Below are 25,718 nucleotides of genomic sequence, written 5' to 3'. Positions count from 1 at the left end.
GTAGCATTTTTTAAAACGGTGTTAGTACTTAGATTTCTGGTTAGCACTATTTTCCACCCAGCAAACCGCCCTTTACTTTGAAATATAATATTTTACACAATATAATATTTTACGCAATCTAATATTTTACACAATATAATATTTTACACAATCTAATATTTTACACAATATAATATTTTATATAATATTTTACACAATCGTCGAAAAACGACATTTTCCAGCCTGGATTATAAGTTTATAACTTAAGGTGGTTGCATGAAAATTTATACTGCAACATTTATCTCTATATATTTTCATATGTTGATATTAAAAACTGTATTATAAAAAGATAAAATTACTCGCCATCTTAAAACGACCTAGCACCAGTGCATGCATGGTTTCCTTTTAGCTTTTGGTTCTTTCCCATTAGCCGCCATCTTTAATTTATTTCCGATTGTGTAAAGTAAAGGGCGGTTTGCTGGGTGGAAAATAGTGCTAACCTAGATTTCTTTCAGCAACTGGTATTAATAGTTGTTCAAAAACTGATTTCCTGAATTGCTCTTGTGCATTTTGTGTTGCAACGGTCTCTCGAACGATGTCGAATATGCATGGCGTTGGTTTAGACAGCTGATAGCTTTTTTGAAAGGATGGAGAGGCGAGTTAAATGAAACGAGCTTTTTCGCATGAATGCGTGACGTCAGTCAGTTAGTCCGTCTGCTTCTCTGTAAGAGCGTATACACCATAACATACTGTTTGTTGGCTTCTTTGTTGTTTAGATGTTCCGCTCTGCGGTGTAGGAATGCTAAACTAAAACTTGAGAAATATTCAAGTTTAGGACAAAACATCTTTATTTTCGTTAGCAAATTTCACGGTAGCTTTCATAATGGCGTTCTGGTATGTTGTGTTCCGTTGACACTCGATGTGATAGCTTGTACCCACGACTTTCAAATCCATATTCACACTGCACCATATTCCCATAAATCTTTTCCGATAAACGTTATGAGCATACATTGATAACTTTCAATGTTGGCGTCGAGTTTTCGTCAAGAATTGCGTCCAAACACTTCACATGGTGCTTTCTCCTCCGCGTGGATTCTCAACAACCCTATATATCCTCACAAATATCGATAAATGATTCCTCTTGTTCTGTCCAAATCATCCCCGAGAAGTCTGCAAAATGACATCCAATCTTTTCCTTTCTTCTTAATTGTGTACTTCGATTTCTCACTCAAAAATACGTTGCTGTACTTCTTTTCATGGACACATTTCACGTTAACAGTTTATGCTTTAGAGTTAGTAATGTAAACATACATAAGCGCAGATAATCCCATACGGGACATTATTTGCCAAAGTATTAATGATTTAGAGCTGTGGTTTAAAAATTGAATGGTTTGTAATGAAGTATCGATATTGTTTTGTCCATTAATTTTCAATAGACGGAAGATATGATAAGGTTTTCCTTTTATAAGTTCTACCATCACAATGAAGTTACTAAAGCGCTATTGTTCTTCTGTAAGTCTATTGTCGATGTGCATGATGTATGAAAAAATAAAACCTTTAGAAAAAAAAACTATGGTGAAATTTCAATGCCTATATGATTATATGATAAACTCACTGTTGCATTCTGGGAATGCTTTGCTTTTAGGACTTACGTCAATTCTCAGGAGCAGAACAGCTTTTGTGCTAGTAACAAAAACTTGTAAAAATATATGTTTCACGTATTTCTTAATTAACATGTGTCAGTGTAGGTAGTGATGAATGAACGAAAGAGAACAAGAACAGTTTTACACTACCTAAACTATAAACTAACATAACGTGTGTCAGTGTAGGTAATGATGATTTGGTATATAGAAACATGTATTTTTGACAAGCCACGAGAAAACAGTGTCAACCGTAAAATATTATAATCACGTGGTCATCATCCTTTATTTCTGTCGAAGAAGCTGAAAATGGTACTAGTAAAAAAAAAGAAGAAACAATTCTATGCCTGTCGTTGATAAAGCTACTGCGCATAAGTGCATAACTGTCTTGCCTATACAAGAAGTAAACAGAAAGAAAGAATTTGCCGTACAATGTATTATGGAACTTCTTTGGCTTTCAAAATGACTTGTCTGGCTTTCCATGTAAACAGAATGACTTTGTTTCCCGACGATGTGGTCAAGTTTTTTTTTCATTTGTCTATATCTAAGCTTGACTGGGCCATAATAAAGCATACGTAACTTACAGATAATAATAAAGATCTGTACACGTTTTCTGGTTTATAATATTTCTTGGAAAAAATCGCGGACGGATCTTCAACTTTCAAATATGGAGATTTATCTTAAGACAAAACATCATAGTCAACAAGACAAGGTCGTTCATGGCGTCAAACCTCAAGGCAAAATGGTGTGGAAAAAAACACTGATACGAGATGGCTGCGAACTAACTGTAAATGATCTTATAACATTTTTATTACCTTAGTTCAAACAATCAACAACCAAATATATAATGATATTATTATAACAGTAATAGGGGGCGTCTATTAGAAATAGGGTGTGTATTAGAGGGAGGTGCCTAATACAAACTTATTCTCTAGAGTCTTTCCAAAAGCAATTTGCCATGTTTATTGGGTGATATTTTGTATAATTTGGCAATAAGAAGCTAATTAATTACACCACTACTTTCTACACGGATTCCATCTTTCCAGGATGGCGGTCTCGACTCTTCAGCCGATTGACGGAAACAGGGAAGCACCGTTTTTCCTCTCGCCTGTGCCACAGTTTATTTACACCATGGTATTTGAATTCGTATCGTACCTCTGTGGCGAGATAACTTCACGAGCGACGAGAGAAATAAGAAATGCCGGCATATTTTTCTCACAGACAATTAAATAAAAAAAAGATAAAGATGAAAAAGTATGCTTATTTTACAGTTCTAAGCATATCGTTCCTCAGCCTAGCCCGTGATACCACAAAAAAATAAACAACTGCATTAAATCGAAATGTTGATTCAATCAATTCCATCCTTTGCAAGCAAACGTATTGAAAATACCACATTCTTTCATTGCCCCGGTCCTATTGCTATCCGTGACATTTCTTTCGGAGTTCCTCGTCAACCTTTGAACGATGTCTTCCACTTCAGCAGCGCTTCTTTTAACTTCGTGTCTGCGCTCTCGTGCAATATATTCCTGCTTTGATTTCAAACGCTTTCTTTCTCGTTTTTCGTGCCAGTTTTCCTGGTAGAGACGATTTACAACATCTCGTACCTGCTCTCTGTTGAGTTTTTGATAGCCGAGTAATTTATCGGGATGTCGCTCCTTCGGGTGTGTTATCGTTCCCCAAGGCTTTCGTATGCTGGAACGCGACGAATACATTTTGCCAGTAACTTTCGGATCCAAAAATAAAATTGTCACCGATTTCCGTTGACTTTGTTGTACTCACCGAACAAACTGTTTCATTGGACAGAATCTATAACAATAACAAGGTAAGTGGAAAGACGCAGTTGAAGGATGAAAAATGTGTCCAAGAAGAGTAATGAACTATAATTTTGTGATACTCACTTTTTTCTTTCTAAATTGTGATGAGACTTTACTTTAGAAACGCGGTTCGAATCTTCAATCAAATGTACTTGAGAAACAAAAGCAGTCCCACTTTGATTGAAGAACAAATTATTTGCTTTCTCGGTTTGAAAGACGAGTGTCGAGAAGTGGTAACGATTCTGATGCACAAGCGTTGTCGGCAATTTGTACACAACAATCTCAGTTTCCATGCCAACAGTTTCGCTTTGTCGTCACACCAAAATCGCTGCATGCGAATTTCTCATCTTATATACACCTTACATAGATTGCCTGTGAGGACGGACTCACATTGCTTGCTTAGCTATGTGCATAGTTTGACAGTTTCTAATACGTCCGACCATTTGTTTGTCCGAATTTCGTAATTTAATCTCGTATTTTTGACACGTGTGTCTACCGTCGGAAAGGTGGTTTAGATGTTTCTGTAATCAGATTACCCTTGTGGCCCCAAAGCACAGATCTAATAATACACTAGATAGTGCAACGGCTTACATTTCATAAGTAGTGGAAAATATCTGGTCAAAGCTGATATCTTGCAATTAATTGCAAGTCACGACGGTTACATAAACTGGTTTACTCTATTAATGAAAAAAATCAATGTGACCATAGTTTTTCAAGAAAAAGATAGCAGAATACGCCAATATATCGCCGTAAAATTGATTTCAAGTGTAGCTCGATTTGAAAGCACCAGCAGCGACGAAGGCTTAAGATACTGGAATTTGCACATCTAAATATCGTATCACAGCACAATCTGCCACAAAATGTTCAATCGAACGTCGTAGAATTATCTTCCGATATTTATTGTTAAGTAAAACGAGTTGGAGATAACAGTTTGAAAGATTTTTCATGATTTATATAAAGTATATTGTTCACTGTACATAATTAAATATTGCACTGGATTATTGTACCAGAAATGCATTTTTCTGGTTTTTCTGGTCGGCAAACGAATATAGCTATGTCAAGATGTGAGTAATTAATACGTTCAGAAATTATTTACAGAAAGAATGTGAAGAGTCTACCTCAAAGATTCTATGTCTTGCTTGTCTATGTCTTGCTATGTCTTGCTTGTCTATGTCATAGAGTCTGTCTTGCTTCTTCGGAATTTGTTTTATATTATGAGTCTACCTCTGTTACACCAATTTTTTGTGAAGTATAAAATAGCAGGTCACTTGTGAAACTGTTGATACCACAGGTTGATACAATACTCTGTCCAACACGGGAAAAATATTTACTTGTTAAAGCAAGAGTCACCAGACTTGTAGTATTGACTGTGTTTTACACATATATATAAACAATGTATTGTCATAGTCTAAACCAGTGGGTTATATGGCCACTGCCCACAGTGCTTAATGTAGAGTTATGGTGATGTTATGCTACTGTTTTCAACATTTTTATTGTCTTTTTTACCATTCAGGCATGTATATGCATATAAAACTTTCTACACATTCTTGTTATTGAAAATATCAAACCTAAATTATTTATTCTGAGCAAAATATTTAATTTGTGCTTGTAACATGTGTCAATTTCTGACTGATTTTTGTAATATGCCTGTTCTATTACAATACATCCATAGATCGAGTATGATATCGCTGTATTTGCCACACGAACTAAGCCACACTATGGCAGATTGTGCTGTGATACGATATTTAGATGTGCAAATTCCAGTCTTAAGCCTTCGTCGCTGCTGATGCTTTCAAATCGAGCTACACTTGAAATCAATTTTACGGCGATGTATTGGCGTATTCTGCAATTTTTTTCTTACAAACTATAGTCACAATGATTTATTTCATAAATAGGGCAAAAAAGTTGATGCAACCTCCGCGATTTGCTAATAATAATATTAACTTGGACCACATATTTTCTAATACAACGCCATATTGATTCTCACTACTTTGGGGCTCCGGAAGTAAATTTGCCCGGCTTCAACTTGTAGGTTAGCACTATTTTCCACCCAGCAAACCGCCCTTTACTTTGAAATATAATATTTTACACAATATAATATTTTACACAATCTAATATTTTACACAATATAATATTTTATATAATATTTTACACAATCGTCGAATAACGACATATTTTCCAGCCTGGATTATAAGTTTATAACTTAAGGTGGTTGCATGAAAATTTATACTGCAATATTTATCTGTAAATATTTTCATACGTTGATATTAAAAACTGTATTATAAAAATATAAAATTACTCGCCATCTCAAAACGACCTAGCACCAGTGCATGCATGGTTTCCTTTTAGCTTTTGGTTCTTTCCCATTAGCCGCCATCTTTAATTTATTTCCGATTGTGTAAAATATTATATTTCAAAGTAAAGGGCGGTTTGCTGGGTGGAAAATAGTGCAAACCCAACTTGTATGTCAGTTGCACTATCTAGTGTATTATTAGATCTGTGCCCCAAAGGTATCTGATTATCAGAGGTTATTAGAAGCAACATTTTATTGGTAAGGACCCAAAAGGAGTGTCCGCTTGCGGAAAGTTGTCCGTTTCCTAGTTGAGATTCCCCTGTACCATAATACCCACGTATTGCGGCTATTGCCCTTTACAAATCCCAAAGTTTCACATGTATTAATAGAGAGTATTAGCTTGACGTTAACGGTAAACCGCAAAAAGTCACGCGATCACGGCCTTGTAGTCAACTTTGCGATCAAGGTTTAAATGGCAAGAAAATACGCCAGAAAATTGAAGAATCGATGGGAAGTATCGCCTTCGTCCTCGAACGTTTCGAAGCGAGGCGTCCGGCATATTGTTTGAATACAAAATGCGACATAAATAGCGATAATTTCTACACAAAAATACACATGTTTACCTTTACCTACAACCCGAGAAGTTAGACCACGCGCGAACTAGTGGTCACAACATCTTCGGAGGAAAAACTTAAGTTATTTTGTTGACTACAGCTGAGCTCAGAGAATCCAGCTGCGTGGTCCAACGATCCAGTGCGGTGAATCTACGAGTCGAGAGTAACGTAGAGAATAGACGTAGTCAGAATTACATTACGTAACCGTTATAAATAAACATTATGGTACAGTACCTTGCCGTTTCCTGCGACGTTTTGTCCAGTTCCAAAAGTTGATTCACCTGATCGATTTTCCCTGGTATTGTACTGTAAAATGATTAGCATGTTCGATTTATCGATAATTTCCATGGTACTCTTCAATTTGACGTATACTTCTATCAACGTTTTGTTGAATCATTCATTTCATGGATTTAGAATGTAGTACTAATGATTTAGACTGCGGATTATACGGTTGCAGTCTTTTTGACACATCCTGCATGCAGAACTGTTAACTTAAATAAAAAGCGAAGAGTTAACGTACCTATCCAGAATACATGAAACGAGTAAACTTTCGACCTCTTCTGGCGGAATATTCAGCTCCTTTGTAAAAACCAAAAACAAATGTAATATGACTTAATATGACTTAAAAATGACTTATGACATTATGACATCAAAAATGACTTATGACTTATGACATATGACTTAAAAATTTTACTGCTTAAATTATAGTTTCATTTAACGGAACTTTGAAAATGACAGTGCATTTTCTAAAACAGTTTGTGCATATCTCTTTTCATTCTCGAAATATTGAAGTTTTTGTAATGTGCGATCTATACAATTTTCTAGGTCATTTTGCATAATGAGTCCCTGCAAAGTTTCCAACATCTTTTATATTCAAGTCAACTTTTGGTTGAAATGATCATGAAATTGTTTATACCATTAACTCTTCACAATTATGGGAACTCTGCTCGGTTGAGGTAAGAAAACGGCAAATATACCTGCTATTTTAAATTCTCATTATGAAAAATGACGTAGAAAGTTGTATGGATCGGACATTAAAAAAACTTCAATATTTCGAGAATGAAAAGAGATATGCACGAACTGTTTTAGAAAATACACTGTCGTTTTCAAAGTTCTGTGGAATAAAGTTATAATTTAAGTAGTAAAATTTTCAAGTCAAAAAAGGGATTTCACTATCAACACAGTCGGTCCTCGAGTTGGGTAAGACATTCACTTCGATTTGTTTGATTGAATTGTTAATGTGCTGGATGCGTCTTACCTTAGAGATGAATGGAATGTGAATCCTGGTATACGGTCTAAAATGAATAGAAAGTAAGGTATTGCAAAAGTTTGATGCGATGATTGTAATAAAGATGTTCTAATCAACTTACTTTATCAACTTTATCAGAACTTGAGTTCTTATGTTGCGAAGCAAATCTAGATGTGATAGTCGATAAAAGTTGATAAGAGTGCAAATCAATTGCAACGCGAGCAAAACATCACTCGAAACCTTCAATGTGTTCCCGGATAAACTGATCGTCCATGATGTTTTTCCTTAGGAGGAAGAGATCAAGTTTTGTTAGGAAATTTTAGAATACGCTTGAATTCATTCATAGTCTGTAACGTCCAAACCTATTGGTTCTCAAGATTTTCTCAAATTCGTTGATGTCGTTGTTTTGATAAGCACTAAGTAAAAAGATATGTCGTACAGAGTACCGCAAAAAAAAGACTCAGGTGTTAGCTAAGTGGCATGCAGAGCGAACAAAATAACGACAAAGACAAAATAAAGAACAACAGAGAGAAAATAAAGAACAACAGAGAGAAAATAATGAACAACAGAGAGAAAATGAAGAACAACGAAGCAAGATGTCCGATGGACATTACCATGAAGAAACGATGATCATTACACTACAAGTTACCTCACTAAATTTGTCATCGCCAAGATTTCTGGATCATTCTTGTACGGCTTAGCCTTGAGAATGGAATGATCAAAAGCGCATTTAAAACCTGAGGTTATTGAATGCAAAAAGAAAACAGAGCCCATTACTTCTTGTGAATCGAAAGGATTTATGCCAGATTTCATCAACATATTGGCAAGGACAAGGTATTTTAGACAAGTGGTTCTCCTGGAAAAGTAAAGATGAAAATAAATCAAATTTGACGACTCTTCATGTTGTATTTAACAATTATATTACGAGCTCGAGATTTCTATGTGATGATAGCTAATGAGGGGCGAAGCACGAAATACTCAACTATACAAACATGGAAACTGACAGCGAGTAATCTAATTGTTTTAGTAGAATCATGCTTGTATTCATAAAGAAAAAGGTGGCTATTATTTTTCCTTAATTTTTTGTTTTATACATTGGTTTTTGTGGTTATCGTTTTTAAGAAAAAAGCGAACGACTCAAAGCGCGTTTAGTTATTTTAATTGAATTTTTCGTTCATTATATATTTAAATATCTTAAAGTCGTATTTAGTGGTAACATCAGTCTTCTATCTACAGGATGGCCATTTCAAGTAGACAATCAAATTAATCGTAAACGCAAGACGGCAGTCTTTTTTTTCGCTGCTTACGATCTATAATCTATTGCTTTGCTTGCCAATGAAATTTCAAAAATGCATTTGCAATAGAATACCAGTTTACCATTCTACTGTTTTATTTTACGCGTTACTCACCTTGGGCTCCCGGATTCGTCATAATTCTTGAAAGCCTCGAAAAAGTCTGTGTGTGCTTTGTCGTAATCCGCCTCGCGCAGATGCATTTTCCCACCGCATTCTGGCGGAGAAAAAAGTTTGAAAAAACATGCAAATGAAGTTATTTTTTTCGAGCTCAAAAACATCTCCATCAAACGACATACCTCTGATGACACCCATGATCAAAGGATGCGGAATGGCCGATTTGATATGCAAAGATTTTTCGTATAACTTCTACAAAAGTACGAAGTTAAAAGCCTCACATTTTGCCCAAGAACTATGGAGACTTTGAAAATCTTTGAACAAAAGAAAATATTTAACCTTGAGCTTCTTGTTGTTTTTCTAAAAAGAATCAATTTTAGGTGTTCAAAATTAGTACAAGCAAATTTAATGGGAACCAGTTTGTTGCAAGCCAGGCCTCTGAATTAATCAGGTCGGTAAATTTCAAATTTTCAATATCTTTCATTTGTTTTTGTAAAACGGGAACAAATTACAATAGTATATATAATTAAAGTATATACATTCGCAGAAAAAACACACGAGGGTATGTTTGCAGTAATTCCACAAGAAACTATAGCATAACTTGTTAATAGCACAACCAGTATTCAGAGGTCTGGTTCTTTGCGCACAATTCACAAAATGCATTTTCCAAATCACCTGAGCCGTATACATCTGAATTTCAAGAGCATAGATTTCGAGTAGCTGTGTTCCTTTTTTTAAATCATCATCACCCTCGTCTGTCTACACATTTGACAAAAAATTAGCAGTTTCATCGTAGCTTTTATTCTGTAATTTGCGTACGCTCAAATTGCACAGTTCTCTCGCGTGTGAATTACATTCACACATTTATTGTGCAGTTATTTCTCTTTAAGTGCTGGCAATAAATAAGTAAAGTAAGACCACACGCCTTCGGGAGCTGGCATTTCTGGAGAGGGGGGGGGCAGTAAAAACGTTTCCCAACTTTTCAATCTTAAAACTTTCATCTCCAGTACGCCTACGATAAAGTCTTAATAAATATAGAATATTTATTGTGTTTGATTTATCTAAAAACATGTAAGTACTAGTCTTCCTTTATCTTTCTTAGAGATAGAAAGGCAAATGTGCTACGTAAATGTGCTCTATGTAAGTTTGCTAGGTTCTTTCAACAACTGCCAAGAAAATTCTACGAACTTCGAGACGGTATCGGGTAAGGTAATGAAGCATACACGAAACACTAAATGCAATAATCCTAATTTAAATTGTAATCTATATTTCTGTAACCTACGTTCAAATTAATTACCTGGCAAGATTGATGAAGCTGCTTTAGGATTCTAGATAGCTTTGCGAACTCCTCTCTGTCGTAATATAATTTCCCAAGCTGGATTCAAATAACATCAACATTATATTTCTTAAGAAATGAATCGTCGTTCTTCACGTTCGATGAAATATTAACTTTAGGGCATTTCTCTTGTCGCTTGTGTGCAGTGTTAAGACATGCATGTTATGATAAAAAAATCCCACCTAATCAATTTTAAAGGATCTTAATTCGGCAAAACAAGTCCGTACATATGTATACCCTCCCCAATTAAAATCTGCATACGGCACTGCATTTGTGACATTAACGCTAGAAAGTACGTATAGGTATATATTATGTCCGAGGATAGCATCATCCGAATTTATAAAATATGCACGCTGATTGGTCTATAGGTGTGTTTACACTAGCCAGTGCAAAACAGATCTGAGCTCAAGTTAAAACGTTGGTTTTAGATTTGTCCTTTTCGCATTGCTGTTATTTAGTAAAAGAAAATAAAGATGCTTTTCGTCTTCGCACTGGCTTGTGAAAACTTCGGAGACGTTTGTTGGGAGAAGAACTTTGAGATGGCAAATTAATGAAACATACATAAAACGCTATATCCCATAATATTATTCAAATTGAAATAACACATTGTCCATGGAGTAGTTTTCAAATGTTTTCACGCGGATCCGGAGTTCGTCAAAATAAATGATAGCTGCTCGATTTTGAATTCAAAGTACTTTCAGAAATGCACTATTGGTTTCGAATTTCTAACGAATATAATCTTACAATTGGAATTGCCTCTTTAAGGCCTTTGGAAATGTAAACAACATTCCAAAAATGTACTGCAGTAATTTATTTTGACGAATAGTACGCCAGATCCGCCACAGTGTACGTAGATATACATAACAATTTATGAAAAATTTCATACTTTCGTGTTGGTTTTGAACCATAGCCTGTCATTTTTTGCATCTTTCAATGCGTCTAAGGTCGTTTCATAAAAATCTTGAAGCAACTCCATCTAAATTGAAATTTCGTAAAACATGAATTTCGACACAATGAACAAAACCCGCGCAACGAACAAGGTAAAAAAACCTGTTTCGAAGTTGAAATGTAGTCCAAAATGGAATTTATGGATTTCTCCGAATAATTTCTTGTCACAGCAGTCTACAGAAAATACATTAAAGCACCAATTGTGACTTTGGGTGTACTGACAAACGAGTTTGCCGGTACAATGTCCATTCGATGTTATTGCCATTTGCGTTCAACTGGTAAGTGTCCCGAATTTTTCGCGTTTGTTTACGTTTCAAACGTAACGTTTGCTCAGGAATGTGGAACGTTGTAGATATGACGTCATAGTTCCAGATATCGAGAATTAATTGAAGGTAGTTGACCAATCACAGCCGACATTGCTTGCATACCGAATAATAATGACAGCTACCCTGTCAAAGTTACTTCCATTCTCACAAGTAACTGCTGCATAATATATCCTGCAACCTCATGTAGGAATTTTGAGAAAAAACTATTTGACCAAAATTAAATTTTCAAAATCACAACCTGTTAAGTATTGGTGGTCAGAATATTTGAAAAGGCCCAAAATATTGAGGGAGATAACATTAAATGTACAAAAGCAGTCAATGAAAAGCAGCTCGCATCCCAACAAGAAATGAGGTGTTTGTAAAATTAGGTTTAGCATAAACTCAGTTAAGCATAAAAACTACTATTGTAGTTCAAGCATTAAAATTTTGTTCCGTAGAGACTGAAAGGAGTGATAGAATACTTTAAGTGAACAGTACTCTAAAGAGTCTTGTGATGAATTTGTAGTAAATTCTAAATAGTTCTATTGAAATAAGAATTGTCTTGTTTTATTTCTCAAATACTGAGTTAAACATGAACTTTTCATATCATTTAATGAATGGCGTTCTTTGAGTTAGTTTTGGGAGTTTTTAAGTTAGGAGACAATGTTTCTTTGGCTATTTGGATTTTCAATTTATTTCATTCAGAAGTCTTTGAACCCAGCAACTATTCACACTTGGGAAAGTTTGGGCATGGTCCCAAGTGCAATCCATTAAAATTTGACCTTGGTATGTATTGCGAAAATCAATCTTTTCCTACCTTAATGTATGTAAGAAGCTGCTTGTAACGAAGCATCATTTCCACATGCTTTCCCTAAATTTGTCATCAGAAAATCAGTTCTACATCAGTAAACAATAAACAATATACATTGAACACTTACAATCTTGAAATTTATTTTCGTCATTTGCTTTAAAGCTTTGAATCCCCATTCTCCTTTTTCTTCCTCCAACTCCAAAACCTTCCAAAAAAAGATCAAAATTTAAGGTTATGTGATAGTGCTCACAACCAGATAGCGCATACCTTTTGAAAGCTTTCCAATGCACCGCCAGGATCGTTCTCCTTCTGTGCCTTGGAATTATAATACTGGTTCTCCAAGTCTACATCTGGTTCAGAATTGCTGTCCTCTTCGTACTCCTACAAACAAAACGTTTTATATTTACAATTAAAACTAGCAAGTTGCAAACATTAGTTGCTTGCATCAGACTTGAAAACGTGGTTTCATCCCAATATTTGTACACATGGCATTTTTCAATTGTACATGCTTTACAGTTAAAGTGAGTAAACACCATTTTCAACAATGACAACTTAGTTTTTGTACAGTACTGCGTGTACTGTACTAAAACATGAAATACATACACTAAAAATGAAATTGCATAAAATAAACACAAACCAAATCGTACTCATCGTCTTCATCGCACATGAAATCATCATCCATGTCTGACATCGTGAAATCTCGCTGATATATTCGCAAAACAACAATAATAAAATTGATGTGATGTTGTACAATGCATGTGACTGATATCGTGACACCCGATTGTTAAAAAATGTCACCCATACTCCCTCCCCCCACAAAAAAAATACAAAACATCGTTTTATAATAAGTAAATTTTTACTCGGTTAAGTGTCCCTTTTTTTTGTTTTTAATGAAGCTGCAGGTAAAAAAAAGTTGAGCGTGATATTAATAGTGCAATTTAGTACAGTTTTACGAAATTCGTCGTATGTTTTCATGATAATTTCATTAATATCAGACACTGATACAATTCGTCTTATTCGTAGAAAATGTCACTTCTCCCCTCCCCCCTTCCTCAATAAAAAACTAACTTTACTTTAACAACAATTTACTGCGTTTATTGCGGCTGTTTTCGTTCTCAAAGCAGTTCGCAGTTATAAAATATTTCTGGAATTGAGTGATTCAGTGTTTTATCAATATTGCTTTTTAATACAGTTATTTCTTTCCGAATTTGTTTATTTTCTTCCATGTCATATTTTGACATTCATCGTGATTCACTCATCACGTGTTTGGCAAATGTATGAATCGGGTGAACGAAGAAGCCAAGATGGCCGGTCGTTTCGCTAATGACTCGGACTTTAAAGCTCTATTGGGGATTGCCGATGCCTGTCTACGGTCGAAACCTCAAAGAATACGATATTGTATTCATTGTTTGGAGGCGGCATTGTTGCTCAACGTGCCAATGCAGTACGAAGCGCACGTTAGAGTCCAACTAGGAAGTATTCTGTTAAAGTATACTGAAAATATCGACCTGGCACGAAAGTGTTTGGAAAGAGCGGTATGCTTAATTCAAATGCATTTTCTTGTAAAACGTATTATTTGCTATCGGAGAGTTGTTACTATTCAACATCATCGATTTTCTTTCAAAATACGAATGGGGAAGGGGGGTGTCGCCATTTGGCAGGGGCAGTAATTGGACACACCCTTGTATGAACAATGGTGATGTCTTGAAATTTTCATAATAGGACTTGAACTTATTGTGGAGTCTCACTGTCACATACATACCTAGAAGATTCCATAATTGGTCTTGCATACTGTCCAATCCGGCCTGTCTGGAAAGTATGTTTTTTGCACTCCACAGACTTTTTCAAATTATATTTCCACGCCAAAGCGAGAGACCAGCACATGTTTGCTTAAGATTTAATTTTTGTTTATTGGTTGCTTTTCCAATGAAAAATGCCATTTAGCTGCATGAGACCACAATTATCCTTTGTTCGAATGACCAGCTTTTATTTGTATCTCATTTTTAAGTCTGCATGGTGTGAAAAGATAACACGAAAAGGAATCTCCTGTTTGCAAGAAACATAGTTTTCCCATGGCTTATTTTCAGTTGCTTGGTCAGCTTGCAAGCCTTGGTCCTGCTCTGTAAATTTCCTGGAAATACTATTAATTCAATATTTGAAATTCAGTGTTAGTAAAGATCCTCCATTATTAAGGCTAACTATGCCAAAGAACTAATGACACACATCATTTATCTTCATTTGCTATTAGAATATCATAGTCTGAGTCGTGCAACCTATTCAATTTTTAATACTGGCCTACCAAGAGTTGCCACTATAAACTGAAATGCCTGCAATTTAAGAAAAATTTAAAATTATGATGATCACAGTTATTTTGACTTTCAAGACATGCTGCTTGCTTTTCATGCTGTTTCAAATATTTTCAAGCCTTGCTTGAGGAAATTGCGAGAAACAATGATGATTTTGTGTTTGAATTTCTGTTTAGGTTGCCATCATTCAGCCAGTATCCTTTCATGTTGATGCTTAATTGTTCTGTGAGTTATATGTATCGTAGCTAGCCACCAATGTTATTGAATTCTTCTGAGTGTATTGTATCCTTCATCTAATTTGCATCAGCTTGGTCCTGGTTTTGAAGAACTTTTATGTCAAGCTGTATCGGGACTAAAAGAAATTTTTAAAATTTGTGTATGGTATCATCGACTCTCTTGCAATTTTTGCATGAATAACCATCATCACAGTTAGATGCTCTGATTTTGAGAAAATATTTTTCTTCTTTAGAACGAACCACTATCTAGCATCCAGTATCTTCAGTTAGCTTTAAAAGAGACTACGCAGAAGTTAAATTGCTTACATTTGCACTTTCAAACTCTGTTCGAGTTGTCGGTAATGTTTCTAAATTCCTTTTCTCCATTCAGGCAATTTTCTGTTGGTTTATTCTGTAAATTTGTTATATTTTTCTGTGAGTTTTCATTGTTGGGACAGCCTGAACTATAGTAAAGTAATACTATACTTTTTATTTAAAAAATGGAAGATGTTTATTATTTAGTGTGTTTGCACAGGCTTATGCAAACCAAGGAGAACTTTGGGAGAACTTGAGAGCAGATCAGTGCCAGCCTGAGACCAAAGGTCGAAGGTTTGAACCTGCTTGGTAGGTTTGTATAAGCCAGTTCAAACACAAGAAAAAGTTTATCTCTTTTATAAAATAACAATAATGTGAAACAGATAAATTGTTTTAATTGTAATAAGAAAATGTTTTAATTTTCACTATAACATGTGTTTGTGATTGATTTACAAAATCTGTGTGACTGATTCAATTTGCACAGGCTAATGCAAACTCAGCTTTACACCAATCAGCACACTCAGATTGGTTTGCACAGGCTAATGCCAACTCAGCTATCAACCAGTCAGCACACTCAGATTGGTTTGCACAGGTTGATTCAAACTCAGCTATCAACCAATCAACACACTCAGATTGGTTTGCACAGTCTAATACAAACTCAGCTTTACACCAATCAGAGCGTGTATGTTATTGTTTTTATTTTAACGAATGTTTATGACAGTTGGGTCATGCAGCGGATGAAAAAAATCATTAAATACAATTCTTGTGAAGTGCCTTGGAGTATGTCCGTGTCAAATATATGATAAATTAAATTGTTGTATAGTGGGATCATTTGTAATAATTCCGTGGCGGGTCTGGGTGTGTGAAAATATATAACCGAAGCTAATTATTTGTAAATAATTACATATATGTAAAATAATTACGTTTCCAAAATCATGGAGGCAACTCCATCAGTAAAAGTTTGTCCTTCAGAAATGCATAACTGATAGTGCTGTTCTGAAGGTACTTTGTGAATTCTACCTGTAATTTATTTTTATTAACGTTTATCCGCCAGTGTAATAAATCTCTGCGACATTTCCATTTTTGTTTGTTTGTCTTAAAATGCACCCTGATCTTGATTGTCTTGTTTTACATATTTTTGTTGTCTGTAGGAAACCTATGTGAACTGCAACAAAATGCATGATGCAATTCAGAATCTTGCGCTTGGAGAGAAAGTTGCACAGCAATATGGATCAGAGTACATGAGGTTTTGTGAGATATACAGTTTATAATAAGCTGTAAGTTTGACTGAAAGAAAGTAATCAAACATTTGCTATTCTTTAATTTCTAGATGCTTGTTCGTTTTAAGCAGAATATTGGTGAGTTAAGTAACTTATCGTGTGTGCTCGGCTCATTGAAGGTTCAATGATTGGACCGAATATGACTATTAACTAGTCGCACTCCTTCCACTAACTGTCAAAAGAAAGTTCATCAGTTTGCAATGACAAAGTTACAATGCAGAATTTCTGAGGGTGAATTTAGTTTGGGGCAAGTACAGGCATATGCTATCTAAAGATAGCCTTCCAGTTATATATTGAGTTCAATGGCTGAGCCACACAGCTATTTGTATTCTTCATTGGTTGTAGTCCAGGAAAAGTTTGATCACAGAATCCTAATGTGTAAATGTGTTTCTCTTCTTTATGTGTTTTCACATGAGCAGTATTTGCTGGTTTCAAAGGACTACAACCAGGCCACCAAGTTGCTTGGCAGTTTTGCTTCACATTTTCAAACCTGGCGCGGACCAAAACTCCAAGTGGAGCACCTGAGAATATTTTATCTGACCTTGCAAACATGGTTGGGCATAACATCTGGTCAGGTATGCTATTGTTTTTTATTAAGGTTTGCATGCGTACGTACGCAGCTAAACTGAAAAAATCTGTGTTGCGATGAATTCTCTTCAGCCCAAAACGATGAAACCTTTTCTGAGACAACTTCAACAAAGTATTCAGGTTGTGACAACGCTCACACCTATAGAAGGTTAGCTACATATCGTATTTGTGGTCTTTTTTTTTGTCGCTTTTGCTTATGTACTAAGAAATATGCCACCTGGGCAAACTTTGCGTATGTTTCTTGGATTTTTAAGAGTTAAGACCGATTAAGCATTTTTCAATGAAGCGCTCAATTTAGAAGCATTGGGATGCGTGCCCTCGGACATCCACATACATACGTAGCTTTGTTTGTAACGCCCTAGAATTTGTGAAAATCGTGTCGAAAATCGTTTTCCTAGTGCATAAACATTCGAATTTCGATGCGCGGTTTTCAAAGCCAGATGAAATATGCAGGGGCGACCTTTCCTGAGCTTACTGCTTGCAAAACTTATTTTTCACTGATATAATGCATTTGACAACTTAAGAGAGAAGAATTGTTCTGGTTATAGAATACGATATATTCTTTATTGTTTCGTTAGAAGCACGCCAAATACCAGACTTTGAAAAGTTCCAATGGCTGCCCGTCGACCATCTTTGTATTATAGTTTATTTGGTGAGTATGACCATTTGAAGGAGACGTATCGAAGAACAACGATTGATATTGTTGTCCGTCTCTCTTGTCGTGTTTCAGTCTTCGTGAGAATTCACCTCTCTTTTTTCATAGCTCACTGTAATTCATTGCGTTCAAGCCGGTCACGTGGAGAAATCTTTAAAATACAGCGAGAAAGCGCTGGGAAAAATTGCGTCGCTTAAAGGTGTGATCATTCCGTGCAGGCCATTGTCTGGTAGTCTTCTTTTCGCTCAACTTTTGAATGTTTTTAGAAAATCAGTCAACTCATTTGCTGTCGGTATTCGAACTCGTTTTATTGGAGAATGTAATCGTGACGCACATCATAGAAGGGCAGTCAAATACTGCAATTAAACAGGTTTGTAAAAAGTTGGGGAGAGTTCGTTGTTTGAGCTTGTGCTTTTATTTTGTCGACAATGTTCTTCAAAATTTTCATTTGTAGATGGCATCTGCCTTTCGCGTCTGCTCTCCCAGATTATTGAACAGCCACAGTACAATGCTTCGCACGCTCTTGGTAAAGTACTTATGTATTCTTGCAATGTTATGCCAACCTGCGTGTTGCGACATATTTAAAACATAAGACAACACGCAATTGACATTCACGCACCCCCCCACACACAGTTCCTTCCAAAAACAACCTTGTGAAGTATGTACCTGACAAACAAATCTGGCAAATCCGACATTTACTCTTCACGTGTCTCTGAAGAAGACTACCTCGAGTGAGGTCGAAATGTCAGTCTACACAAGCACTTAAAGTCCTTCTCAGGATTGCGTCAAGAGCATACGCACCGATGGCTCAGACTGAGCGAATCCAGAGGCTCCACGCCTAACCTGAGGACCTTGTCTACAATATGCTGCAGAACAAGAAACATATTTGCATTGTAATCTTTTGCATAAAAAACGAGATTCAAACGCTTGATAGCAAAATCATGGCCCTTTTTACGTGTGGTGGGGGCAGATGTGGTGCCACCCCAGATGTTTTTCGCAACTGGACTACATCAACCTGGACCATCAACACCCACATCCAAATGCCACGATGTGTAGACCACCTATATGATTTCACACTGTTTCACAATGTTTGTCCCATGTCAACTTTTATATGGGAATTTTTCGTCAATTCCTCGTGTATTTATGTTTTTCTGAAGTAATTTTCTCTCGTCCATTCTAGGGTCTATATTGCATGTCAATGAACCAAATGGAGTTCGCTGAATTTCATTTCAGGCTTGCTCTTAAAGTAAGTTGAGCTCTTACGAATCTACTTTTAACATTTGTTCCGAGTTCAATGCCCACTAAAATGGACTACCGGTGCAACACGTGACTGCATTGCGGCAAACTAAATTAGATCCCTAGCGTAGCACATTGCACAAGCAAGCTTGTTCAACCCACCGATTGCTGAACTGCACACTCTAGGCGATTTATTGCAGACAGTGCCGTGGCCAGCCCGATAATCGGGAGGGCGGGGTTATTCATTTTTTCATGTTCTGTCGTATTGAGTTTCTTTGAAATCAATTGTTTTCTGCGGATTGTAACATGCAGAAATGGATACTCCCCCCACCCCTCAATTTGGATTTGCCCTTTATATATGTTCTAACTAGGAAATCCATTTGAGTCAAGTGTGACAGGTATTCGATATAAAGCTATCGTAAGCTTTCGCTCACGAAGATGTGGATATTATGAAGCGATTTTTACATGCTTTGCCAACTCGATGCATGTATGGCAAAAAAGGGGGTTGTTTGAGCACAGGAGTATCGTTGAATGCTTTTAGATGTTGTTTGTCCAAGTTAGTGCATTCTTGAGAAGAATTGGTGATGTTGGTGACACCGCCAAGGATGTCGAAACGTCTGTCAACATCAACATCACAAAGGACTGCACTAACATGAATCGATCAACATCTACCTACAAACATGTATTTGCCTCTATTATGAGGAATCTATCAACATCTACGTACAAACATGTATTTGTCTCTATTATGACGAATCGATCTACATCTACGTACAAACATGTATTCGTCTCTATTATGACGAATCTATCAACATCTACGTACAAACATGTATTTGTCTCTATTATGACGAATCTATCAACATCTACGTACAAACATGTATTTGTCTCTATTATGACGAATCTATCAACATCTACGTACAAACATGTATTTATCTCTATTATAACAAATCTATCTACATCTACGTACAAACATGTATTTGTCTCTATTATGACGAATCGATCTACATCTACGTACAAACATGTATTTGTCTCTATTATGACGAATCTATCAACATCTACGTACAAACATGTATTTCTCTCTATTATGACGAATCGATCAACATCTACGTACAAACATGTATTTCTCTCTATTATGACTTGTATATCAATCTATCGTGTTTTTTTTTTTTTTGAAAGGCGTGTCAGGATAGCGAACAGTACTCTTTGATTGCTCTTAATCTCTGTGTAGTTTATATAAGGATGGGGAAATCAAAAAAGGTATTAAAACATCAACTATTGGTGATATGTTAACGTCACCACTCTGTTATTTAGATACGAGTATTTTAATTTTGCTTAAATACAATGAATTCTTTTTACGAAAGCTTGAAGAACTTGTTCAAAACCTGTCGAATCCGTCAAAAGCTTCTTTGAGGTAAACTGTTAAGACGAAAGGATATAACAGATAGGCTTTACGTGATTTGCGATATTTTTGCTTTTATAAATCACACGAAGATCGAGCAACGTGCTGGCCAGCTACCATTACGTCATGGGTCTCAAGTCATTCTTCGAAACGAAATATACGGACGCCAGGTTTGACGTTTAATCTCCTCTTCCTTTTATTGACGGCGAACACTAAAGAATAAGCGCGGGGAATTTTCCTTCATAAATTTCCGTATATAATTTGACGTGCTTCTTTTTACAAGCCATTTCAAGGCAAACACAAGTGATTCTGTCACAAAAGGAAGATTCTATGTATTTTTTTATGTACATCTAGTTTGTTTATGGTCTCTTATTCTGCATGTGAAAGGTTTGAACCAGATCGTACTGACCTGGACGATCTACATCCACAAACATGTCTCTAATTCTGATAATCATACAGTCGATCCACATGCTTATAGTTTATAACCTTCGCAGTTTGAGAAATGTGCTGTTGGAAAGACCAAAATATTTTTAGCGCGTGCTTATGTCGACTGTTTATTAATACGAAGAGCATCTCGTGGGAATTTATCAAATGGAATGAAGGTAGTTATCATTTTCTTTTACAGACGATATTTGCGCGAAACTCTCAAGATTGCCAATGCAGAGGAATCCTATAGATTGGCGGCATGTTCCTTGATATTACTAGGCCATACTTTTCTTAAAGGTGGAAATATCCAGGTAAGATATGTATTTTCGATGATAAACTTGGTCTTTGTGTTAGAATACGACCGAGTTCATGTCAAATATAGGAACGTTTCCCAAGCGTTTTCTCTTATTATTTTGCCTTTCTTTTTTATAATTAACTCACGATGGCGTGCTTTTCAGGAAGCTTTGGATGTTGTAAAGTCGGGAGTCCAAATGGCAGATAAAATGCCCGACGCTTATATTCAACTATGGGGCGCGTCTCTACTCAGAGGTACGTTTAGTGCATTTGTAATTAGGGATAGCATCATAGGTTTGTTTAATCTTGTCGCTTTATGTCTATGTGAATCTTTACTCCCAACGTCAACTTTCACTCAGATCTGCTTTATTTATTCAGAGCAAAAAAGCGCAACAGTGCGTTTTTCATCGGAAAATCACCAAAGATGTAGGAAGATCGATCGTTTGTTTGGGGTAGAGATTTATGTACATGTTATAAGTAGAAAACAATAGATTTCAAAGAAAATTATTGTAGCACATCATACATACATGATTATCCCTCCCCAATTGTCTATCTTCCTACATCTTTGTTTCGTCTTCAAATACGTGTGCTGAGGAATTGAGGATTCTGTGTAAGAAAGCCTTAAAGGCGTACGTAAATAGTTTTTTGAAGGAATTAAAGAAAGTACATTCCATCACACCTTGAACAGGAAGATCGATAGGTTTTAATCCTCTTTAATATTTTAAGTTGACAAGCTTTGCATTCATGTGGGTTCTATAACCTTGCAAGCAAGCACACTTGTATATCTCCAAGGCGAGAGTTGAGTTTAAATCTGTTTTGAGCAACATACGAGTTCGGTTCTACTTTTAAGAGTTTGTACGACACGAAATTTTCCTCTCGATTTTCTGATTGCAGTGATGATCAAAGATCATTTAAAATGTCTGAACAATCTTTTCAACTTGATATAATACTTTATCTTTCTTCATTATGGGAATAACATTTTTATGACACTACAATGCATATAACAGCATTTTAAAAGCAATTTACGTTTTATTCAAAAATACAACACTTTATTGAATAATTGTGTGGACGAATATGGGCAAAGGTACCCAACTTAGATACCTAATGACAAACTGTTGATGAAAAATAGTATTTCTTAAAGCTTTTGTGTAACATCAAATCATGAACGTTTTCTTTGCCTAATGAGCAAATAAAGTGAATGGTTAGAACCCGAGAGTATCGTTAAATGTTTGTAAATGTGGATGATCCCGGTTTTTAGAGTCCTGAGAGGGGTTGCTCGTGTTAGTGTCGACTTACGTTTTAACATCCTTAGCTGCAGTCAAGTGAATTAAGGTGACTACAGCTAAGGATGTCGAAATGTCAGTCAACATCGACACCAACAGTCCTTCTTAGGATTCCACCAAAAAAGACGATCTGCATTTACAAACACATAATGATGTAAGTTAAATACCTCTGAAAAAAGTTTCCACTGAAGTTATACATTCATTATATCTTTATTATTTGATCTTTGCATTGCAATTAAAAAACTGCGTGATAAAATTTGGTACATTAAACTCTTAAATGATCTTTCTGGAGCTCATCCGTACAATAACAAGCCTTCTCGATCATAGATTTGTATCGACATATTGGGGATCACACGAAGGAAGCCGAATCATTTCAAATTCACCGAAGTTTTACCGTGAAGCTTTTAGATAGTAAGTGTAAATTATGGTGAAACGCCAGCATGTTTTATTGCATCCAAGATGTTAAGGCTATGCCCTTTTTGCTTCCAATTCGAGTACAGTCCCCCCTTACTCCTTCGAGACACGAGTGAATCTTAGCGTTATTTTGGAGCTTTTTTTCTGTGTGGACAATTTTGACTTGCATTTTAGATCATGGAAAAGCTATTAAAAGCGAAGAACATAAACTAATTGAGGTACGTATGTTATACTTCTAGTGTTTGCGTGTCTTACTAAGTGCAAATGCATGCTAATAACGACAGGCGAGTAGTTATAATAAGGACCTTGTTTATAAGAACATCGAAGTTAATCAACAGTACCACACAAAAACTGCTTACATAATTTTCAGTGGCACAAAGGAGCACCGAAAGTACCTCTCCAGATAGAATCATTACAAGGTCCAAGTGGGCTTCAGTCGGTCTCACAGCAATCTACGACCACAGGAATGATCCATCACACGTGATTTCAGTGCATATCGTCTTCGATGGATAAGGTACGTGATCGTTTTATCTCTGAAATGGACAAATGAGGACATTTACGGATCTGCCCTTCTCATATTTTGGAAAGGGGAACAATTGTAATTGATTTGCGAATGCATATAAAGCGAATTCGGTGGAAGAGCTTCTAAACGGTTGGAACGGCCAGATTCGAAGAGTCTTTAACGCGTGATTTCTGGTATTGCCAACGGTTTGCCAAAATGCGCAAATTCTAGCACAGTTTATAAGTCTCTCGCTGTTTTTATCGTAGTGTAGTTGGAACGAACTTGTTCTGAGAACTTAGGATATGTTTTAGTTAGCTATGTCGCGTGGATAATGTTTTTGTATTGGGAATTGTCGTGAATATGTTTTAATATATATTGTTAAATGTACAATTGTAAAATATGAAGGAAAAACACGCTTGAACACAAGACGGCTTTTACTTTCCTCCGGCCACTACTCAACGCAGTTTATGACGATTTATATTCATAAATCCATGGAAGTCATACTGTAAGTCTGTAACAAAGCACTGCATACCAGAAAATACTTCTTGAAGCGTCACTCGTGTTCTGTAAATAGTTTTAATTTGGCTTACGTCACCTTTTGTGTTCAAACGTTTGTTTGAGGCAGCTGACGTTTTTAAGTAGTGCAATATTTGATTGGCTTTACTTGAAAACATGTTACAATGAACTGTATAACTTATCATAATCTGTTTGTCAACGTAAGTTATATGTCTTGGCCTTTCATAGACTTTACAAGTGATACTTGTTACATCATTTGCATTGCCATCTTTTTTTGCACTTGGGATTCCAAGACTACACAACGCGATTGTTTGTATTATTGGCACATAATCTTTACTATATTATATATCAGCGCTTTGAGTCATGTGACTATTTGTCTTTATCTACGTAAATGATCGCTATTGGTTTAAAATGTAGCAAAGTGATTAAAGATTTCTTAAGCAGAGATTCATCAGTTTGTCGAACCATTTGTAAAATGATGGCCCTGTCAGTATATCTTTTTTTTTTCATAAATTGTTTGGAACCCTAATACCCTTAACTTATTTTTTTATATTGTGCTGTCAGTGTGCTGGGATACGTTCGTAGAATGAACGGAACGGCAGTTTTCATTTTAACTGGCACGACATTCAGAATGTATATATGTTTTCGACCTTGATTAATATTTCAATTCAGTAGCCATTTTTTGTTAAGTCAGGCTTGTGCGTCGGTGTCACGAACTGTCGTTTTTGTTTATAACTTACCATCAATGGTGAGTTGGTGTTTTTGGTAGCAGGCTGCGCTCATTTAACTTAATAGTAAGAACTTTGCAAACTTCTTGTAAAATATAATTAACTACTCACCCGTTAACGTAATATAACGTTACAAATGGGGGGGAGGTCAGGTGCCTCCATGTACGTAGGAATAAGGACTAAAGTTGAAGTGGGTTCATCGTATGTACTCCAGTTGCAACCCAACTAACAATGGTGTACTTGGCATATACCGTTTTCATTGTGTACTCCTACCCACCGGAGTGATACTATTGGATGACATCATCACCTCACGAGGATAACCACCTGTCTCATTCCGGTTTAAACCGGTTTGTTATTATATTTGTCAATTGTGTGAGGAACGAGAAGTTGCCATGGTGATGACAATGTCCGTACAATTTCGGAGTGATTGCGATTGGTTCAGAAGACAATCCACCTCCAAATAAGGTTGACGTCGGAGAAGATCGTAAGAAGCAAGAACAAGGGTTACAAAGGAGGACACACGTCCTTTGATCCCACCCTCGCCGAAAACATGTCGCCTTCAACCCTTCGCACGAGATAAACACGGAAGAATTCAGGGTTAAGGGAAGACCGCGTGATACAGTTTGGAGGTAAGATACTGAGTTGTGAAATTCGGCTGCTAATCGCCATAGCTTGTTTTGTTTCAAGTAATGAAGTATTTTTTTCAATCATTAAAAAGTTCGCCATGTTGCGTTACACACAGTGCTCGAGCGAATGCGGCTTTGTAGTAAGAACGTAAACGACTATTGGTGCATGAATACTGTTCTTCATCATTTAACATCATAGTCAGACAAGTAAATGTTAGAATATGTTTGGTTAATGAAGATGGGTATTCTCATTTAACCTGATTTATACGGATGTCAATACGCAACGCGAAAACCCGACGACTTTCGTACCACCGTAGTCGCAGATTACTCGTATCGAATCGTGAACAACTTGTTTCGATTTTGGCCGTGAATTTTCGGTATCGTTTCTTTGGCAAATCGACGCTTTTTGTATTTGGAACATGTTGGCACGCAACATTATCTTGAAAGGAGATTTATATGGTCAAGAACTTGTCTGTGTTGTTGAATTGTTTGCTTGAAATTGCCGCCATGTTGCTTCAAGATGGCGTCAGTAGGCATGAC

At 36.2% G+C, this 25,718-nt stretch overlaps 2 protein-coding genes and 1 long non-coding RNA gene across 8 annotated transcripts in view; 1 reads left to right on the top strand and 2 right to left on the bottom strand.

Annotated features, from left to right (window-relative positions):
• Nucleotides 1-2,411: 2,411 nt before the first annotated feature.
• On the bottom strand, nucleotides 2,412-4,147 carry LOC124433476. Its single transcript, XR_006944476.1, has 2 exons — nucleotides 3,518-4,147; nucleotides 2,412-3,425 (listed from the first exon to the last, which is right to left on the bottom strand). It is a non-coding gene; the product is annotated as an uncharacterized LOC124433476 (long non-coding RNA).
• A 2,046-nt stretch (nucleotides 4,148-6,193) lies between these two features.
• Nucleotides 6,194-13,192, bottom strand: LOC124433472 (COP9 signalosome complex subunit 2). The gene is made up of 20 exons (XM_046983248.1): nucleotides 13,036-13,192; nucleotides 12,666-12,779; nucleotides 12,526-12,603; nucleotides 12,405-12,458; nucleotides 11,385-11,456; nucleotides 11,221-11,310; nucleotides 10,296-10,373; nucleotides 9,674-9,757; nucleotides 9,338-9,358; nucleotides 9,181-9,250; nucleotides 8,999-9,098; nucleotides 8,367-8,445; nucleotides 8,239-8,291; nucleotides 7,952-8,005; nucleotides 7,830-7,873; nucleotides 7,711-7,756; nucleotides 7,599-7,635; nucleotides 6,861-6,919; nucleotides 6,575-6,646; nucleotides 6,194-6,490 (listed from the first exon to the last, which is right to left on the bottom strand). The coding sequence occupies exons 1-20, from the start codon at nucleotides 13,087-13,089 to the stop codon at nucleotides 6,418-6,420; spliced, it is 1,332 nt and encodes a 443-aa protein (XP_046839204.1). The 5' UTR covers nucleotides 13,090-13,192; the 3' UTR covers nucleotides 6,194-6,417.
• Nucleotides 13,193-13,695: 503 nt separating this feature from the next.
• The window catches only part of LOC124459627 (MAU2 chromatid cohesion factor homolog), a 26,491-nt gene continuing 14,468 nt past the window's right edge, over nucleotides 13,696-25,718 (top strand). Inside the window, exons 1-21 of one of the 6 annotated variants that reach the window (XM_047009101.1) lie at nucleotides 13,696-13,933; nucleotides 14,881-14,898; nucleotides 15,012-15,080; nucleotides 15,174-15,278; nucleotides 16,386-16,480; nucleotides 16,565-16,592; nucleotides 16,934-17,089; nucleotides 17,175-17,250; nucleotides 17,681-17,754; nucleotides 17,866-17,956; nucleotides 18,024-18,127; nucleotides 18,212-18,283; nucleotides 18,938-19,003; nucleotides 20,167-20,247; nucleotides 20,352-20,401; nucleotides 20,482-20,559; nucleotides 21,015-21,126; nucleotides 21,274-21,364; nucleotides 22,720-22,803; nucleotides 22,981-23,024; nucleotides 23,177-23,320. In XM_047009101.1, the coding sequence (XP_046865057.1) occupies nucleotides 13,703-13,933; nucleotides 14,881-14,898; nucleotides 15,012-15,080; nucleotides 15,174-15,278; nucleotides 16,386-16,480; nucleotides 16,565-16,592; nucleotides 16,934-17,089; nucleotides 17,175-17,250; nucleotides 17,681-17,754; nucleotides 17,866-17,956; nucleotides 18,024-18,127; nucleotides 18,212-18,283; nucleotides 18,938-19,003; nucleotides 20,167-20,247; nucleotides 20,352-20,401; nucleotides 20,482-20,559; nucleotides 21,015-21,126; nucleotides 21,274-21,364; nucleotides 22,720-22,803; nucleotides 22,981-23,024; nucleotides 23,177-23,290 (1,839 nt within the window). In that variant the 5' untranslated portion in view covers nucleotides 13,696-13,702 and the 3' untranslated portion in view covers nucleotides 23,291-23,320. Of the gene's footprint in view, nucleotides 13,934-14,851; nucleotides 14,930-15,011; nucleotides 15,086-15,173; nucleotides 15,279-16,385; nucleotides 16,481-16,564; nucleotides 16,593-16,933; nucleotides 17,090-17,174; nucleotides 17,251-17,680; nucleotides 17,755-17,865; nucleotides 17,957-18,023; nucleotides 18,128-18,211; nucleotides 18,284-18,937; nucleotides 19,004-20,166; nucleotides 20,248-20,351; nucleotides 20,402-20,481; nucleotides 20,560-21,014; nucleotides 21,127-21,273; nucleotides 21,365-22,719; nucleotides 22,804-22,980; nucleotides 23,025-23,176; nucleotides 24,276-25,044; nucleotides 25,182-25,718 lie in introns of those variants that run through there. The other 5 variants (XM_047009100.1, XM_047009103.1, XM_047009104.1 and 2 more) reach the window with 5 other exon arrangements.

Source organism: Xenia sp. Carnegie-2017, unplaced genomic scaffold (genome assembly GCF_021976095.1).
Source record: "Xenia sp. Carnegie-2017 unplaced genomic scaffold, XeniaSp_v1 HiC_scaffold_13, whole genome shotgun sequence".
NCBI classification, from domain to species: Eukaryota; Metazoa; Cnidaria; class Anthozoa; order Malacalcyonacea; family Xeniidae; genus Xenia; species Xenia sp. Carnegie-2017.
The sequence above is the reverse complement of the archived record's forward strand: the minus strand, read 5'-3'. Positions and strand labels throughout refer to the sequence as shown.

Excerpts from the sequence above, each read along its gene's own strand:
- LOC124433472 (XM_046983248.1), bottom strand. The coding sequence starts at position 13,089 with ATGTCAGACATGGATGATGATTTCATGTGCGATGAAGACGATGAGTAC. Across the intron at positions 11,457-12,404 it reads AGCTTCTTACATACATTAAG|ACTGCTGTGACAAGAAATTA; the intron begins GTAGGAAAAGAT and ends TATTTTCTGTAG. Across the intron at positions 9,251-9,337 it reads AAAACAACAAGAAGCTCAAG|AAGTTATACGAAAAATCTTT; the intron begins GTTAAATATTTT and ends GTACTTTTGTAG.